The sequence below is a fragment of the Tenebrio molitor genome, chromosome 5 (assembly GCF_963966145.1).
Source record: "Tenebrio molitor chromosome 5, icTenMoli1.1, whole genome shotgun sequence".
NCBI lineage: Eukaryota > Metazoa > Arthropoda > Insecta > Coleoptera > Tenebrionidae > Tenebrio > Tenebrio molitor.
In genome coordinates this window covers 11,684,545-11,705,252 of record NC_091050.1, presented here as the reverse complement: position 1 = coordinate 11,705,252, position 20,708 = coordinate 11,684,545, and the positions used below count along the sequence as shown (strand labels likewise).

Below are 20,708 nucleotides of genomic sequence, written 5' to 3'. Positions count from 1 at the left end.
TTAATATTCAGGTCTCTCATGCATGGGTTAAAAAATCAAATATTCACCCTGAGACTGAGGGTTTTATATTTGCAATACAAGATCGTGTTATAAATACAATAAAAAACACATATGCGGTTTGCAATCGATCATTGATAAATGTAGGATTTGCGGAACTGAAGGGGAAACCATTGAACACATCATTTCTTCTTGCACCGTTTTGGCTCAAAGCGAATATAAGGAACGTCATGATATATTCGCTAAAATTATACACAACCACATTATATTTATAAACCAGAAATGTATTTGGAAAATGACAATTACAAATTATATTTTGATCGTACAGTTTTAATTGACATTCATGTTCAGACATTATTATTTTAAATAAACAACAAAAGCAAGCATATCTTTTAGATATAGCTGTTCCAAATTCAGACAATATAACACAGACATATAACACAAAAATTAATAAATATTCAGAACTCTTCATTGCTATGAGAAATCTTTGCTGTTTAGAAAAAATTTCGATTTTACCACTTATAATTTCAGCAACGGGAATAGTACCGCAATCTCTTTTTAAAAATTTAAAAATTTTGGACTTAGAGAACACATTGGTAGTTGAAATTCAAAAAGGTATATTATTATACTCATGTCATATCGTGAGAAAATTCCTTAACATTGACACAGAACAGAAAACACACAAAAGACAAAATGTGGAGGCGAGACGCGTACGTTGTGGATTATCTGCATTATTTAGTGTTGTGGACTTGGAAAAATATTATTTAATAATTTTGTGTCACGACAATAGATATTTTTAGTAAATTAGTAAATTTTACTAAAACAACTATGAGCTCTGAAACTGTATTGCTATCACTTCGTAAGCACGACCGCACCAATAACCTAAAATAAAAATGTTTTCATTTAGAAAAGCTGATAAAGTGACCTGAAAAGTTAAAACATCAAATGTACTTCAGGAAACTGTGTCTTACATAAGGTTATTGGGAAGAAAAAGAGCAGCCCGAAAAGTAACTGTTTCAGACGTCAACTGCAGCCGATGTTCATCACGTGGTCAGTGTTGCTCCATTGGGAAGCAATTCTAGGCCGGCGAAGAAGCCACAGCAGATTAAGTAGAATGCCAAATTCGACGAAAATTGTTATGGGCAGTTTGTCATCGCCCTTATAAAACATAACCCAACAGGTATATGTGGTGAAGTAGAAAATGTGACAGCTCAAGATAGGCAAAAATGAAATATTGCCCAGGGTGTCCATTTAAAGTGAAAAGCACTGTCCAATCAGAAATATTTTTTTCAAGGGCGTTGTGGTGTGGCCAATCATTTCGACGTGTCAAAGGTTAAAAGAAAATTTTGAACATCGCTGCTCTCGAAGCAAATTAAAACTGGATAAATTGTGTCCATCAACAACAACAACATGCAGTTGTATTTGTTTTAAGGTTTTGTAATCAATCGTCTCAACAAAGAAAATGCCATTTTGGGTAATGATGAAGAGAGAGTGCTTAAAATCAGTTTATTAAAAATGTTACTTGCAAAAATATAAAACTCGGCAAACACGACGTAATAAATATTAATGCGCGTTTAATACTAGAATTAGAGAGCTAATTGTATTCAGCGAATTAAAACTAAAAGCTTTACACATATCACAATATTAAAATTACGACGGTACTTCATCTGCACCTCAAAATCGTCCTGTTCAATTTGCAGTAGTCGCACTGGACGTCGAAGTGTTGCTTGCGCCATCTACAGTTACACTTCGAATCTACCACGATCTGTGTCGGGTAGGTGCCTCTCCCGCAGCAAAGGGTGGCGCAGTTCTCTGTACTGTTGCAATGTCTGTTCGCGGTGGTGAGGCAAAAGTTGGGACTACTCTCGAAGAAGAGGAGCTGCCTGGCGCTCTTGTCCCCTTTCATCGACCGAATGCTGTTCTCGGGCTGGATTTGGAGGGCACTGTAGTACATGGCTTTGAGCTGCTTGGAAATAACATCGAACGAGCGGATCTTCTTCCAGCAGATCTTGACAGTACAAGTACCTGCTCAAATCAATAATTACAAAACGAGATCGCTTTTGTGTTAGTTGTTATCAACCTGAGACGCCGTGGCACCTGCAGACAACCTCCTCGTTCTCGAGTACCACCTTGATCCCCAACTCGCTGTTGTACTTGATGATGGAGTTGAGTCCGTCGCCTCGCTTCTTCAGTTGCAAGAATTTCTTGGTGAACTTTTTGGCGAATTTGCTGTTGTCGCCGCAGCCGCCCCACTGCCAGGACGCGTTTTGGGGTTTGCCGTGGTCGCCGCAGCGGCAGCCGGCGAGGGTGCCCTCAGAACAGGCTCGAGCCACGGAAAACATCACCGCCGAAGAGGCCATCGAGTACATCAGGGCTGTCTCGCGGTAGATCTTCTTCAAGAAGAACTCGCGCTTCGAACAGTTCCATTGATCGAACCTGGAAGGACTCTTTACTCTTGAGGGTGGTCCAGAATGGTACTTACTCGAATTGGGATTGACAGTGCGTGATGGACAGGTTCCTGGCGTTGAGCAAGACCTCCGGAAGGCCTCTTCGTTTCCAACATATCTTGCTTTGGTGCTTGAGACGGCTCAACCACTGGCACGACTTCTTGTCGGATGGGGTGAGGTTGTTGGTGTTGGAAAAAACCAGCGCTGCGAAGGGTTTCTTTCGCTGGGATTTGAGCGAAGTCGACCTGGAAGATGTGTTAATTTGTGTTTAGGTTAGTTCTAACTAGAAGAACCAACATCCGCTTGGTTACGACGAATATGGTGGAAACGGAAATGATGCTAAGGTGTGACGTTTGTCCGATGAAGGATATTCGAACAAGTGCCGAACTAATTTTTCGATCACTCAGGAATGAATGAACAAAATAAAAAAGGATTTGATCAGAAATGTAAACTGATAAAGAGAATAAAACATTTTTGTGATAAAATTAAGACGTACCTGTCTGATTCTTCGGTGGTACTAAAGACGTTCATCAAGAGCAGGACAAGAACGAAATATAACATATTTAAGTGTCTTAACTTTCATCGCCACTAATTAACGTCCACCTTACGAACAATTGAAGGCAAAACTGACACGTTCGTCCATGTTTAATTCAATATTTGTCTTACACTCCTAAGTATGTACATAATGTAAATTTACGGTGAAATTAATTTTTTGCTAAGTACGGATTTGTACTTGTTCACGTTGGTTATGCATTTTCGGAGGAAGTGGTGATTAATCAAGGATGTGTACAAATCAAATTCCATTTTAGTAGTTGATGAGATGACGTTTTTCTCACTAAAAGGTGGTACCGGAAAGAAGTAATATTGTCTGGTGTGTCCAGACGTATCTCATATTTGGCTTATTACGTCGCTAGAGGTTCTCTTATTGACATTCACGTTATAAGACAAAGTCGGTAAAGACGGCGATTTTCAGTGATTTATAGGTCTCACAGGGACTTCGAGCGCTCGCTCCTTTTGGACGTAATGGTACTTCGTCGGTACTGCTGCTATAAAGGGTTAGTTAATTAATTTTACTGTTCCGTAAGAATTTTTACTTTCAATTACTAAGTCACGTAGTCTATAAAAAAAATTCACCTTTTTTTAATATCGTCACATACTACATATTTTGAATTTATCTTTTAACATTAGAAAACGCAGAAACTTAAATTTAAATGTAAGAAAAGGTTGACAAACTGACAACAGATATTTGTATATCAAGGCCGCGAAATGGGATTTCGCGGCTTGTTTTAGGTACGCTAAATGCTCGTTTCGCGTACAGTTGCACAATAAATAATTTAAATTGCAGAGATGACAACACTGATTAATTATAAAATAATACAAAAGAACATCACAATTCTTGAAGAAGTACGAGTTGAAAAGCAAGGAAAAAATCTTTTAGGTGTCCAAGAGGTGTAAGGAAATGAAAAACAAAAGCCGCCGTCACACAATTTTTATTTATTCCATTACGACCTGAAAATATTTGTCGTCAATTCACACTTGCATTTTTGTAGTGGTGTCCCCACGTGCAACATTCGTCGAATGTTTCCGTCATTGGAGGTGGCGGTTGCCTCTGAACTGTCACCTACTCGTGAAATCCGCTCCGATTTCGCTAAAAAAATGACCGAAAACCGCCCTTCAATAAAATTTGGTCCACTTCACACGTTGACACTACCTGTCAGTACCCTCCGTCCCTGTTGACCCAAGAAATCTTAAAACAAACGCTGTCAAAGACAACAGAGGAACAAAAGCATGGCCAACTAGACCATTGTCAATAGCCTACGCAAATATGTGTTTTACGGATAGTTGTGTTTTATTCTGTTTACTAAATGTCACTTTAACCTGTAAAGTAAGCAAACACTCTCAAGTGACAGCACCAAACAGCTCGCTTTTTAAAAGCGCAAACTTCCTACACAGCCGCGCTTTCAAATTCGTGACAAATCGTGGTGGGCTTAGTATAGTGACGGACAAATATAATGCACGGTTAGCGACTTAAGTGCGGTGCGGTAATGTGCATCAAATGCTTCTCCGAAACCGTTTCGGCCCGTGAAGCAATACAATCAACTCATTTTCGTGGACAAAAGTGTCATCGAGAGATGGCGTAAGCGGCTTAGCGTAGGGGTGGTCCGTGCGGCGCTAATCGCCGCTTATCTCCCATCCTAAAATACCATTGTCTCCACGTATCGGTTCTTAATTATCGACCGCCGCTTAATTAGGCCCCGATTAGATAAACTCTTATCCGAGCGGATCGGGCCGAGCCGGCTCTGGCCCCTCTGTTACGGATACATTATGATGCGTCTAATTGAAAGTTCTGTCGCTTCGAGTTTTCTAAGGCCTCGCTCACAACTCCGGATTAAGATGGCATGATATGGCTATCTGAGTGTATTATGCCGTCCTCCTATTATACCTCTTTTAGTAACAGATATCCGAATACCCTCTTAGGCGCGCTATTGCTCGACTAGTTCCCTTTTGTTAAATGTTTGCTGCTTATGCCTTTCAGCTCGAGAGAGCTATTTAAAACTTTACTCTTGTTTGTTATTTTATTTGTACACGTCGATTTTTTTTCCTTTCGGTGCAGGCTCGTACCGAATGGAAGCGGTCGAGGGTGTGATGCGATGATTACGTTTAATTTCCACTGTGTTTCTCAAATTCGAAATTTCTCGCAGCTTTTGCGTAAAGATCAGATCGACGAGAGGGTCTTTAACTTCTTTCGGCTCCTTCCCGTGGCGACAAAGCCTGAAGTGGCCCTTGTGATGAACCAACGAATCGGATCTCCTTATCGATTATTATTGCAACAGTTCGATGATTCTCTCGAGGATTGTTCCTCTTTACGAAACTGACAGTTGTACTCGACCGTCTAAATAACCTCACATTTTTCCTACTTTGTGTACAGACAGGTTTATTGCAGACGTTTCTTACGTCGTAGTTGGCTGTGAAATTTGCCACTTACAATGCATAGCGTAACTGTACTATACTGCATACACTGAAAGTTCATCGATGTGATTACTCGGTTGCCTAAAACAAGGGGCTTAAAGACGATGTAATGTAATATCGCGCACAAAACAATTTATTCATCAAAAAAAAAAGTACTAATGTTCTCTACAAGATCTCTACTTGATTAGGTAATTTCTTTTATTTTGTATTTAATACATTTGAACGTTCTCCTGAAAATGCAATGTGCAGTGATGAGATTACCGTTGATTGCACCGCCGTAAGTACCTTTCTAATCGCAAACTATATTATATTCTTGGATGTTTTATTTGACTCATCAAAGCAACGAACCGCGTTGACGCCAAATTGAAGTTTGTCTCAGCCCGCTCCGCCTTGTTTTACCATCAAACTGTCACTGTTGACAGTTGTCACGTGACATCGCCAGCGCCCTCTATTTTCCGTGGAGCCGGCGTCTCCCGCAGCACGTCTTCTCTTCCGTATTATGCAGCGTTGGAATTTAAGTGCGCAGTAATCCTCTCGAGTCCGCAATATAATCAAGCACCAGGAAATAAACCATCTGTTTATAATGGCGAAATAAGCGCACAGTGACGTTTTATATAAACCGCAATAATCCGGAACGGGCGGCCTGCGCGCCGCACAAGAAGACCATCACCGTTAACCATCATCGTTCACGATTAGAAACAATTGCCGGTATTGTAAATGTTTGTAATTAAAAACGCCAATCATTCCGCCGATCATATCGCTCCCCGGATCTCGATCTAGATACCCGCGGTGAGCTATATGAGTAATGAGTCCGGATTTGCTCAGGATCGACGCCTACCATTCTTTCCCACAGCATCAGAGAGCGCTGCTCGTTTGTACCAATTAATAATCGGGGGCGAGCGCTCATCAGAACGAAACGGTTCCGTCGGAAGCGCCCCCGACTTCGTTTTGCGAGTTCGAACGTGCGTGGGGCCTGCGAAAAGAGTCCTCGGTGGTCTCGGCGAAAAAATCTCGTCGTCCGACCCTGGACCCGTATCATGGTCGACTTGGCTGTCGGTATTCGGTCGGTCGTTTTGTTATAATCTCTCTCATGTATCGGAGTGTGATCTTGTCTTTTTCTTTGTCCTGTCCTCAGCTGCCGGTTATCTTACTTAAAATGCACCAAAAGTGCCTCAAATTGTTGCTCTATCGTTGTCACTTTATACAGTATCCGGCCGATTTTATTGCCAAAAATTCCCACGCAGAAAAGGTACCTCTACCACCGGTAAATTACGGAAATATTCGTCGAGGTGTTGTTAGGTTTTATCACCGGAAAATGTTGTTCTGTCATTGGCGTCGTAAAAACAGTTCGTAGAAGTGGCGCCGGGTTCAGTTTTATTTCGTGGGTTACCCACCGCACGCGATAAGATAGGGACTTTGTAAAAATATAATTAGATGAAATTCGGGAGCTGCGGTTAGGCCATCAATTTTTTCAACAGTTCTGGCGTAACAGATGGATCTTCTAATCGCTCCTATCTGCCTCGCTTATTTCATTAGAGCTTTATCGACGAGGGCTCAATTTATTGAACCTCCCAAGTCGTAACGTCAGAGATCCATTTGGATAATTCTCCTTCGAAAAGTACCACCACAACGAACTTGTCGTTTTTCTCCTTCACTGTTTCAAAGTGGGAATTAAATTCGATTTCAAATGTCTCGTTCCGTATTGACGAGTGTTGTTGACCACGATTTTTGTTAAGCTGGAAGGGTTGTTATGTGCCACTCTTAACTGCTTTTGTTGTAGGTATTGTGAAGCGGCTAGGTTCATTCACAATGGCACCCAGGTGGAAGACATGATATTTCGAGAGGGGCTGCAAACAAATTTTCGGAAACAAATTCCATTACGGAAATTGCTTGAAAGTAAAAGTGTAAAAGTGAAAGGCGTCATGACGGGAGATCGAGGAGATGTTGGAAGAAAAAAGAATTGGATAGATAAATATGCAAACGGGTTTAAAAAAGAGACATATATTATTTGTGTGTGTTTGTATGCGTGATGATCGTGATGAGTAAGGAGAAATAAAAAAGGGAGTAGGTACTGGAGAATATGCTACAGATAAAGTGGTAGGTTAAAAAGAAATTGTTGGTCACGAGGGCAGAAGGGACGATAAAAGTAGATGAGTGAGTACGAAAGAGTTAAAAATGATTGAAGTATGTGGAGAATTAAAGAATCGAGAAAAATTAGGAATTTAAAAAAAACCAGGATACTCAGAAATATTTTCATGAGGTGAAGTAAGATAGGAGAGTAGCAATAACTGTAAATAAAAGAAGGGCAGGTAATGAAGATAAAAATGGAAATGGACAATATTAATAATTAAAAGGATAATTTTATGGTGAAAATAAAAAAGTTCTAGAAAAACTATTACTCCTAATTAAATAATATGTTTTAACAATAAAACAAAAGGAGTAAAATTGGAAAATGGGTCAAGAATAAAAGGAGAAACAAAACTGGCAAAATTGAAAGATAAATCAAGAATAAAACAAAAATAATAATTGATGGGGAAGCTAAGTACAATAAAATTTACACTAGAAGAAAGTAAATATAAGATAAAGAAATAAGTAAGTAATATTAAATGTAAGAAAAGTTGAAAAACGGTAAGGAAAATGGTGAAAGTAAATTAGAAAGACCTAACAATATAACAATACATATAGGTACGAGTATGTACTTGAAATAGAGAAGAGAAACAAAGAAAAGTAAATAAAATTCGTATTTAATAAAATTAAATTCAAACACAATAGAAATAGAAATGAAGAAAAGAAAAGGATAAAAATTAAAATATTAGGTGAAACTAAAGAGGGTTCATTCATTCATTCATTCATTCATTCTTGAGGATATGACCTAAAATAAACTTTACATGAAAAATAATTAACAGGAAAGAAATTGAAAATGAAAAGAAGAGAGAAGGAGACAAAAGGGTGTTGGATTGGACAACACTAATTAAAAATTACCTAAACTTATGAGTGTTGCAATACAGTTTATTGAATTGAAAGTAAATATTTTAAATATTTTGAAACTGTTCAGCGCACACGACAAATGGTCAAAATGGTTAAAAATAATAAAAATGAAATTTTTATTTTTGCATTTCGATCTGCAGGAAAGATGAACATTTAACGGAAATAAAAGGGTAAAATAAAAATTTAAGTGGAAAGTAAATAAAATACAAAGAAATAAAGGAGTTGTAAAACAAGTCACTACAAGTCGAAAAGAAAATATTACGGTTTATGTTAGAATTGAACAAAAGCAACAAAACATCACAGAGTAAAATACAGTGTTGTAATAATAATAAGGTGGAAGGTAATGGAAAAAAATCGCCATCAGTAGGATTGCTAAAATATGATCATTAACTGACACAAATCAAGGAAAAGGAAAAAGTGAAATTAAATTATTAAAAAGAGTTAAAAGAAACAGATCAGAAATGAAGGAAAATAAAATTTACATTATAAACAATTGAAAAGACACAAATGAATATAATCTGGGAAAAATAAATGTAATTAGAATCAGCAGGATTGTCAAAGGAGTAAATAAAAAAAGGAATTAAGTTAACTTCTAGACGTAGCCGTTGTAAACACATGGGGAAAAATATGGTAAATGCAAAAAAGAAAAGGGAAAAATTGAAATTAGAAGGCGAAACTAAAAATAAAAGTAAAAGCAGACGTAAAATGCATTCTCGTTGTTTTGGCATAATGGGAAGCCATAGAAATTTAGCATTTAATTTGGTAGTAAAGCTGTCTGTTGAATTAGGTTATGTTTTTGTAAGTTTGAGGTTATAAATAACGTTAATGTCTAGTGCATTGTTTTCAGTTTTAGTAGTTTCCAATAGAGGAACACTCAGATATCGCGGGAATTTCATCATTTTAGGTTCATTTTGATAGGTCCGCATGTGAGGCACTTTAGTGACGGAAATCAGTGTGTCCAACGTTAAAAAAATAAATCATGACCTCCCATTATGCCGAAATAAATAAACGGTGTTTAGTAAAATCTGTAAAATCTTGAAATATTTTTTTAAAACTTTGTTAAAGTCAGTATCTTCATTCGGAATCACAATAATAAGAAAATTAACTTTTTGGCAAAATTAATCGTAAAATTTTTCATTGACAATATTACCTAAGTGTGTCTGTAGATATTGTACGATGGTTAAAAATGTTGAACACGAATGTTCACAAAACAACTACGCATTTTTTCAAAAATTTGAAGGAGTTTTTAACCAACAAACTTTGATTAATTAAAAACAATCAAACAGTCGCAGTTACAAATAGTCATTGTTTGAAATGAAAATTCTGAAGCAAAATGTGGCATTTAAATTTATAATTAAAGTAGGCTATGATTTTTAAATTACATTGGCAATATTGTTGACTCGCTGCGTAAATTAGAGGTTATGTAAACCTTTAGGATTTTCTCTTATCGTTTTAATCTATGATTTACAGCAAATGAAGCACTAGAGAATAATGCAGTTTTATTAACAATTGTAACAAATGTTCAAAGTGTTCTCTCCCGGCTTCGATCCAACTGTTAACTCGCCATTTCATATTTTCAAACGCATTTTCCAAAATCTAAACAGTTGCGGCGGTTTTGGGTATTCAACCCGAAAATTAGGAAATCTCCAACTTCCATTCACAGTTTTCCTGCCGTTCAGCGTTCTTAAAATAACTCTCCGTAAGAAAAATGTTATATTCCAAAGTAAACATTTTGACAATTTAAATGAAGCTGTCGGTGTTGCCAATCTAATTTAAAAATCATAGCCTGTTCCAATTATAAATTTAAATGATCGCACGGTACGGTATAGAAAATTTGTCATGAGATATAATGAAAGCTAGGCCTAGTTCGTCATCCATCATGTAACGATCATGAATGTAATAACGCTTTAGATTTTTTTGCAGCAAAAATTTTAGAAAAACGATAAACTTGTTAAATTTGTTTGCTTGATCGGAATAGTCCGAGCCGCATGCCATAAAAGCGGCACTTTAAACGAAAATTGATACGTCTTTCTCCCTTCAAAATGTAAAATACCGGTCACCTGTTATTGCTGCAATAATTATGTCCACTCCGACTCACCACCCAAGTTGTAGTAATAGAGATAACAGTGTCACCCCAAATTGTTTTTATGAAGAAACTGAAGAAAGTGTTTTCATCAGAACGAAAACGAATCATTTAGTCGTCGCAAGTTTTAGAAGAAATGAATCTAACAGAGTATGATATCAGATTTTTGATTTAGTATCGTGACAGGTTCGTGTTTGAAGCAAGTTAGAAACAAAAATATGGTACGACCTTTATAATAATAGTCGTCAAATATTTGCCCGGCACTCATAAAGTCAGCTCGTTTGGCCCAACACATCTCTAAAAATAACAGCGATCAACACCCATCGAAGCCCCTCGGACAGGACCCTCCTCTACCTCCAGTGTTGGTGGAATTGATTACACGGCAAATAAATAATTTCGCCTTCCAATATCCCCATTCGGCGTCCATAGAGGGCATTGTTTTGACGCTATTGTAGTCGGTAGGCAGGAGCGAGCGAGTCCGGCCCAAATATTAATCAACGTCAGAAAAAGCCCAACCGACTCCGGAATCCAGCCGTCCAGATCAAGCGCACCTTTCCGGACCGGCTCTCGACCGCGAAGAGGAGTCCGGGCGTCTGTAGCCGCGGGATCGAAGTATGAAAAAGTATATAAGTATTAATAACGGCACGGCTTTATTAATGTGTTAGCGTAAACGTGCGTGTGGTCTGGAAGGCGGCGCCCTCACCTGATACAGATGTTCCTGCCGTTGCGAGAGCCGTTTTCACACCCTTCGGTAACCTACCCTCTTATTATTACGGGACAATCCTAACAAATTGTCATTACACCATTAGTCCCTGCTTACCTGACGCTCTTCTTCTTCGCATTCCTGATTCGATGCGGCGCGCTGTGTGGCGACCCCAGCGCGCCCTAATTTCATTATCGACGACGATGTCCTCCAACTGTTCGGAATCTAGCTTTCGCACGTTGCACCGCGTGATTGATCAAATTCAATCGACAACAAAAAAATTACACGTTTTGATTACAAGTTTTGAATGTTCAGTTTACGTTTTTTTCTTGGCGCGACTCATGAGTGACATTCTGCGATTAATATTTTTATTTTAGATAAATAATTATAATAGATAAATCTGAAAGATTATCAGGTTGTTCATTTGATTTGTTGCAAGAACCAACAATCCTTTTTGCTCATCCAAATTTTCCCCAAAACACCGGAAGGCTCTTCACCTGTGCGTTACATTGTCCAACCACCGATCACGACAATTATAATGTTGTACGTGATTCGACGCGAGCGGCACTTACAATCATTGTTGACACTTCATATTTTCCACATCTTGATAAGTAGTTGCACTCATCTTCTCGGAAGAACTATCTGTATCAAAACTCCTCGGCCCATTTCCTTCTATTCCCATCGTCGACGAACCGCCGCGGAAAACATTACCGCCCGATCCACATAATAAGTTATAACGCGGCCATCAGACTCATCACGTATGCGGCCCTCCAAGTTTATTATCTCGACATAACGACGTCTTTGTGGTTGGCGTTAACCGCGTTATTACGGCTAATTGAAGTCGTGATTAATTAATAAAATAACGTTGGCATATGGAGGTCGGCGTTGCGGCGGTGGTCCGTCAAATTCCAAAAAATCTAGTTCGTGTGTGGCACCACTAACACTAATCCGGACTAGAAAATCCAATACCGCCGACCCTGCCACGGTTCTTAACATATATGACAGTCAATTTTTCACGCATTCTGTCAAACACGGCATGGTGTTCCTCCGGCGGGCACAAGGAAGCGCCCGCGCCAAATTAATCAAAGTTTGATCGGCCGTTCTTCTACCCTCTTCAGCTGTCAGAGAGTAGGGGGCACCCGAGACCGCGAAATGGTAATTAAAAATAATTTAGACGGGTAATTTGATTATCTTGTAACCCTGTTGGGGCATTTCGCCGACGGAGATTTTTCCGAACAACACTGTTGCAGATACAACAAGATACATACAAGAAGCTTGCGGAAAATAGTTTTTTCAGGCGCCAGGTGGCACGGCATTCAGGACGGAAAAGAATTTTCGAACAATATAACATAAGAATGCTGTTTTTTGAAATTCAGTTAGAATTAAAATTTGGATTCTGATTTTGTGTAAATTATTCGGTTCTGTTGAATTTTTATTGCTGGCGCAAATTGTACGTATTTTGCAATTTTAGTGTCTGGATGCTATTGCTAGAGCAATATCAGTTCAGAATGCATCATTATTTGTTTTATTGGCGGCCACAATGCCAGGTCTGTTTGCTACGATTCAAGCTCAACGAAGTACTTACCGTGTCCAGATTTCTCTTTTAGTTGCGCAATTAGTCTTTGAAGTCATTATTTGCTGGATTTTGTTTTGGTGGCAGAACCTTAAGATTTAGCGCAGCATCGTTATTAATTATTATCTGCTCGGACTGATTCGTGAAATACGCTTTGATTTATCCTTTTTAACGAGTAGTTTTTAAAATTGCTGATTGGATTATCAAGCAAGATCTCTATTTATCCGATGATTTTCTATTTTCAATGAAAGCGCAAGAATTTTACGAGAAAAACTGCCACAACAAAATTTTATTAGTTAGCAGTTTTTCGAGACGAATTTCTGAAAGGTCACAGTGATTGAGTTGTTAAAACAGAAAACTGTCTGGAGAAAAAAATCCAGCGTAATTCGACGTGATAATATTGTGATTGTGTGATTAAAAAACACAAAATGTTAGTTTTGTTTTAAATATTTATTTGATCATTCATTCAATCAAATGGTGTTGCAAGACACGTTTTTCGGATGACTGACAAGAATACCACTTTTCTTGTTTACTTATTATAGAGAAATAAAATAATCTGTGATTGTTTAAATTTTTCGATAGCTGGCATCTGACGAACTGAGGAGCGGCAGATAAAGTTATTATCTCCGCTGGCGAGCGGCAGATAAAGTAAACTAAACCATTTGAAATTCCTAACTCAAATTTTAACAAATTCTTTTCTGAATCTGACATATTGAAACCAGAAATGAGTAAATAAGATTTTATCAAGAAACTTGTATGGTCAACTATAAATAATTGCAAAAAAAAAATTGCAAAAACGTACTAATAAAATCTACCCAAATTAAAACAGGTTGACAGACAAATAATTTTTGAAAAAAAAATCGGATTTTGTTCATAGCGTTGTTTATAGTAGTCATAGTAATGCTTTCCAAAACGAGCTACTTTAAAAAATAGTATGTATAATGTTATTCGGAGCAAAAATGGTTTTATGTGCTTTGGCTGGTTAAAGCACATAAAACTTCATTTTTGCTCCTTATAACATAACATACAATACCCTACTATTATTTGCTAAAAATTTTACAAAATGCGTGAAAATCACAACATTTGCAACATACTTTTTGACATATACAGGTGTCTCAAAATTCGCGAATTCCGAATTCAGAGCGTGGTAGGGAAGGACCCAGTGGAGTTCGAAAAATACTTAGAAAAAAAAAATCACTCTTCCTGAAGAAGATATAAGCACTTTAATTTTGTTCAATACATAGCAGCCGTCATATCCACAGTGACAAAACACTATTCTAGCCACGTTGCCGTTCCATTTTTAAGAAAAATTACAAAAATTTAAGATTTTTTTATTCCAAAGTGAAGCTATTCTTCAAAAAATTGTTTTACGTTATTATTTTCCACAATCATCCACACCATAAATAACAATAAACACTGAACTTTTCAGCCTGTATTTGAAGAAAACGCACTTCAAAGAGTGCACCTTCAGACCAATGTATCTTTGTAGGGGGAGTCCCGATTTTTTTTTATTTCCATATTTGGACTACTGAAGTGATCCCCTACAACTGTCTCAATTCGGAATTCGCGAATTTTGAGACACCCTGTATAAATAAAAATTATTAAGAATGTTTAAATTAAACTTCAATAAACATCTTAGACACCTTACCTTCTCAGATTTGTGTTTTCTGGTTGTTATTTATGCATTACATGTTGCTACAATTTAACGAAATATATAAATAAATGTCCTTGTAGTTTTTCTTTTAAATTGGCAATTTTTAATAATAAAACTTCAATTAAAAATCACCTCCCTTTTTTTTTAATTTGTTTCCACAATTCCCTGTACAATTCAATCACAATCATTCTCAAGGCTGATTTGATTTTTTTTTAATCCACGATACAAAATGTCTATAAAAGAACGTAAGTATATGAAGCGTCCTGTGGAATTGTGAGGCTTTATAATAATTTTATTGTGTCGTAGAAGCCGTCAAATCAGATGTCAACAGTAAAATGTCAAATTATTAAATCTTAACGTCAATTGTTTCTTCAGCTTTTCTCTATATTCCAATTATTTTTCATCGTACAACAGTCGTTATTAAAAACCTGTCATTAATGGACTTACCTAACCTCTGTTTTTCTATTTGTACCACAATATGCTACAGAGCGGCAAAAATCAAGTATATTCGAATTTCACAGGACTCTTGGTATACCTACGTTATTTTATACAGGTCATTATAAAATATTGTACCATGGCATCGTAGTAGGCATTGGTGGCTTAGCTGAATGTGCCGCAAGCTTCAATAACATGAGTAAGACTAGTATCGCCGATATGTGGCGCTCCTGGCGGTAGTGGAAATTTGTCTAGTTTGTCTAACGTTGCGAGGCTGGCGGCACATCCAAAATTTGTGTGGGTTTTCAACGCCAACTACGATGGTACAATATTTTATAATGACCGCGTAGCATACCTAATATGTGTCAAGTTCGACTAAATTTTGACGTTAATTTCACAACAATAAATATTAAGTATATCTGGTGACTGATCAAAAGCCAAACAAAACCAAAAGGGACTTTAAGAATCACCTAGAAAAATTCCTTTTCTGAATTTTGAATTTCAACACTTGACATTGAGAAGAACACGTCTTAGGATTGCACAATATATTTGAAAAATATAATGTGGGATAAATTTTTAAATTATAATTTTTATAAACTATCAATGATACTGAATCGTATACCTTTTATAATCAATAACAGCTCTGCAAATATTACGTTTGTTCTTTTTTGCTTGGCCCATTATAGTGCACTGCTAGCAATGATAGGTTGTTCTTTACAACCAATCGTGATACAACATTTTTATCCTTCCTTAATCATCGCTACAACACACGAATTCTTTATTTTATTGATTGTCGCTAAACAATGAATTGGTCTATATTTAGATGAGTTTTTTGTATCAGAATAATTTAGTTTTAAATATGTTACTCCCTCAACCAAAAATTCCGGAAATTCTGATGGCTTTGTTATTCAAGTAATTTAGAACATATTTATGTGCACACTTAAATTTGTTAATCCAAAATTTATGGATTTTATCCTTTTTAGGAGTTTTCCAATTATGTGTTTTATTAACGACATTTAAGAACAGTTCATAATTTATGTTCATTTCATCTACATTATCTAATTTATTAATTTATTACATCGTTCATCCAGATAACTTTGTCAAACCAAACGTTTGACTTCTGTAAACAGTTTTTCATTGTTTTGAAACTGTCTATTTTGAAATTTTCTCAGATTCGACTTGTTTTCAATTTCAACTAAAGCATCATAGAAATTATATTGTAATGCGTTTTTATTTAACATAAAGTTTACACATTTTACTTCAAACACATCTCAAAAACTGTACTAATTTTTTTTTTTTTCTAACAATATTAATTTTACCATCAAGTCTTGTTCCCTAGTTGGGTGTCGCTGACTCATTTTTACTTTTCACTTGATACATCTCTTTTGAGTTGTTACATCTAATTACTCATTACTCTTATGATCATAACTATTATTTAACCCTTCACACCCTCACGTCACAGACTCCTTTCGTAAGTAATTTGTGTTCTCATTTAGTAAGCACGTGAAAAATGCGTCTTCCTGTGACAAGAGTGCGCTCAGCTACTACTTAAGTCTGTTAAGTTATGGCGACACCTGGAAACGGCTTAAAACCGTCTCGGTAAATCAGCGATTGTGCCTAGAATTTCCACGATTCTGAATATTCCTTAATTAAGGTGAGAGGTGTTCGCGTACGGATTTCTACAAATCCGCTCCTAGTCGGAATGTTTGAGGAATCCCCGTCAGGTGTCGGCAGCAGTTAGGTAATCCTGTTAGGCCTGGGCAAATCCTGCGATCCGAGCAAACTTATGCTAATTCCCGCACGGATCCGTCTAATCGTGAATAATAAAGGAATTTAATTGGTGAAACATGACAAGTTGTCAGTCGGCATGTGTCGGTAGCCATTTACATTATGTAATGATGATGAATATGCGTCGGGGACTTGTTGCTCCTTCATAAATAATTCAACAGCCGTCGGAGAGTTCGACGTTGGGAGAGACGGCGAGCCCTCGGCCCTTGGCGGCAGCCGACCGTGTAAATCCCGGCGATTAGCGCGGCGGTCCTTTTGCCAATCGCCAAATTGCTTCAATTTGTAGGCGCACAAAGCGATCACTTAGACACACTTGTTCCAACAAGAATACCTCTCGAACGTTGCCATCCTCCGCCGGACAAAGCCTCCGCCTCGCCCAAATCACCAGCATTATTTGCGAATCGGATAAAAAACCGACGGCCTTGCCAGGGCGGCCACCCAAACCTGCGGTCGGTGCGACGGGGGGGTCTTCTCGCCTGCCCCGGTGCTAATCACAACTTGCACCTCGCTAATCACGGGGTTCACCCTCTGGGTCCTTCACCGGAATGCGCACGGGGCCCCCAAATTGCAGCCTTTCCGGAGATTTATCGCGGCGGTGGGAAAAACGCCAAAACGACGATTTCAATAGTCACGAGACCGGAGGAATTTTGATTGTTTGCCATCCGGAATGATTAGTAATATGATTAATGAATGATTTAGAAACCGGCAATGTCCAGAGTAGCTCTCGGACAAAGGGAATGTAACACTTTAGATTCGCTTTCGGTGAGGCAGATTCGTGAAATATTTTTTAGAATGGAGTGTCATTGTGAAACGGTTGATTCGAATGGTTCGCTTCGGTGGGTGTGAGTGAAAGGTGGAGAGGGAGGAGGAAAAATTTTAAATGGTTTAAATGGGGTAAAAGAAGGAAATAAAAGTGGTCGATTGCTTTATTACTATACTTAAGATTTGTTGCTCAATCGATAAGCATGTACGTTTCAGAACATGACAAAAATTTTCACGCATGTGTCCACACTGTCCTTTTGATTGTTTGTGCAACGTACATTAAGCTGAATAAATTTCAACGCTTAAGGACATACAACGTTTCTAGAATAATTAACACAACGACAAATATTCCGAGAGTGTTTTTGAAATATACGTTCAAAAAGATTCTAATCTAAGCTCTTAAGGGATTCGAAACGATTCAGCAAATCTTTTTTTATAAACTGTCTGTAAGTTGTCTAATTTGACGTTGAAGAGTCGATTGTGAATGCACCACGGATTACGGATCACGAATCAGCTGTTTAAATCTAACCTCACTTTTTGCGTTGTTTGTGTTTTTACTCTGCACTTCTGCAGACTGACAAGTGGTGCGTTCACAATCGATTCTTCAACGCAAATTTTGACGGGAAATTTAAATGAACGCTCGATATATTATTAATCACATTTAAGTCAGTAATGTTCTGGAAAAATTCCAAAAATTATTTAGTTATTTTTGTCTCGAAAATTAAGACTTTCATTACAGAAAAAATTGTTAATGACTTCTACCTATCGCCCTTAATTACGTTTTTTTTTTGTATGTGCACTTTAAAATCCCCTATATTATTTTGTGTAATAGTAGTATACTTAAGTCTGTTTGTTTTTATGAAAGCTAGCCAAATTAGACCAAAATATTTAAACAAAATTCTTTGTAAATTGTTCCAAAAATCCTATTTAAAATTTCTGAGATTTTTCATTAAATATTTCTTTTATCCGTCACTGTGGATTTTTTTGCTCAAACCCTTCACACCATGTGTTATGTTTTTCGTCAAATAAAATTGCAACATATTTTTGTTGTCTATTTTTTCAATAAATATAAATCTTTTAAGGATTTCGATGCTAAAATTTCCAAAAACACTTTTCTCTTCTCTCGTTTGTATCCTACAGTTCGGGACACGGAATTTCGGGCACTTTTCTGTCACTTCAAAAAAATTGCGATATAAATCACTCTTTATTGTCAATGTGACATTCAAAAGTCAAATTTTGAAATTTATTTTCTGTTTACGTCGGTCGCATGTCAGTCATTGAGGTTAATAATGTAAAGCCCGAAATTCCGTGTCTCGAACTGTACATCATGTTCATAGTCTTATGTACTACCATTTCTGTCTCATTTTCATCTTCATTTTCTACTTCTTCTACTTAGTCTTTCTTCTTCTTCTTTCTTTTGTCTCTCAACATCATGGCTCACTTTTGCATCTCCACGTTAGAAACCTGAGATCCTCAAGTAAACAGAAAAGACTGTTGGAGGTTATCATAGATTTTCTTATATCTAGTAGTTTTCTTTCTCTTATCTAAGTTTCTTCACTTTTTTGTAGTATTAATTTTTTTTTTTCCTTGTTACGTGATATTTATTTCTTTGCTTGTTCCTCCAACTTTCACTGTATTCTTCAACTTACTTTTTATCAACAATTATTTTCCTGAAATTTTACTTTTTCACTAGCTTTCTTCCAGCCTAATATTACTGAATAACATGAAACAGTGTTATAATATAACCTAATAGAATCTGTACGATTTTTATTAATTTTAAATCATTACAACTTTAGAACATGGAATCATTTCAGTCATTAACAAACTTGACAAACATTTTCAGGGATAATAATAAAAACTTCTAACAAATGTCACATTTGACAGGTGACAGTTTAAACTACAGCACATGTGTTGAGAACTTCTGTTCTCCAAGACCGCTCTTTATCATTTTTTTTCTTCTGAAAGTTATCAAACCGTCTGAATCGTACTTAAAACATTTAGCACATTTTAAAATTGTTAATATTCGTCTAGGTTTATTTAAAAATGAAATAAAAAATGTGTACAGACATGCTGAAAATTGATCTGTTTGTTAAACATTTTTTTTTAATTTGCTACTGGGTAGAAATTAATTGTAAACACTTCTTTTTTCAAATCAAGGTCAAGGACTATATCGCGCCAGACTCTTATATAACAAAACGTTTATCCAGTTTTTTTATTGTCAAGTACGTATCAATAAACAAGAGTGCATTTTAAAGCAAAAACTTAATAGAACTGACCTACGTTGAGTAAGGTTACTTAAAGCTATTTTGGAAATGTTTATTTTTATATAACACATTTTTATACAAATTTTGCGATTTTTTGTCACTGCCGGGCTATACGTTCACTTAACCATTAAATTAGCAAGTTACGATGAAATTTACTTCGAATATTCCAAAATCAGAATTATTTGATTTCTAACACACATCTGTCAAAATGCATTATCCGGACCAGACTCATCGAATAAAATAATAATTTTTTTTTACCGTCTAGAAGAGATCAATTACTTCTGTTTATTATTCAAATATAAAGCATACTGACCTCTCACAAGCATCAATATGTTAGTCTGTCTGTCAGCCATCAAGTTGTCTAGACGGTATTTTATGCATTTTTTGTCTTACATAAATAACAAAATAATCCGACCGATTAAAAAAAATATTGTTTGGTCTGGGAGAATTTTTAATAAACGATCCCCGCATTAATCGTCCGATTTTCTTCATTAGAAGCGGCTTATCTGTTGTTGGCCGCCTCTGCCGCTTAAAGACACAATACCGGAGTCATTTCTCTCTTGTAAGGACGTGCAGACAATACAAACCGTACAGTGAATAACCACAAATCAGTGTAGTTCCTTTGACTATTGTGCGAAGTATCGAGTAAAACCCTCTAAACATATATTCTGACAAAAGGTGACAATGTATTCCAGGCCACCCTAAGTGCCACAGGAAGACATCCTTCATGAGTCGTTCAAGTGTTGCAAGCTTCACCGGAGCAGCTGTCCCCTCCTCATAAATTCCTCAAGAGGGCGCTAATAGCTTTATAATGGATATCCTTCCATCACTTCCTTTTACGGATTCTGACGTTTAATTCAATTATCCCACAAGCTTTACTTTTCGCTTGTGCAGTTGCACCAATACCAGGAATTGACGTTTCACAAAGCGATACCGATAAATTACAACTAGATCAGAACGGGAAACGAAAGATATAATTTGTAAAAAAAATACAAATCAAAGCATTTCCACGAATTCGTTGTTGTACTTGCGTTAGGCAGATGT

The 20,708-nt window shown here is 36.9% G+C and overlaps 1 protein-coding gene across 1 annotated transcript; it reads right to left on the bottom strand.

Annotated features, from left to right (window-relative positions):
- Window positions 1–1,489: 1,489 nt before the first annotated feature.
- Wnt4 (Wnt oncogene analog 4) lies at window positions 1,490–3,094 on the bottom strand. Its single transcript, XM_069048212.1, has 4 exons — window positions 2,941–3,094; window positions 2,480–2,689; window positions 2,078–2,433; window positions 1,490–2,022 (listed from the first exon to the last, which is right to left on the bottom strand). Exons 1-4 carry the CDS (start codon window positions 3,003–3,005, stop codon window positions 1,661–1,663), a joined length of 993 nt encoding a protein of 330 aa, XP_068904313.1. The 5' UTR covers window positions 3,006–3,094; the 3' UTR covers window positions 1,490–1,660.
- Between the last annotated feature and the right edge of the window lie 17,614 nt (window positions 3,095–20,708).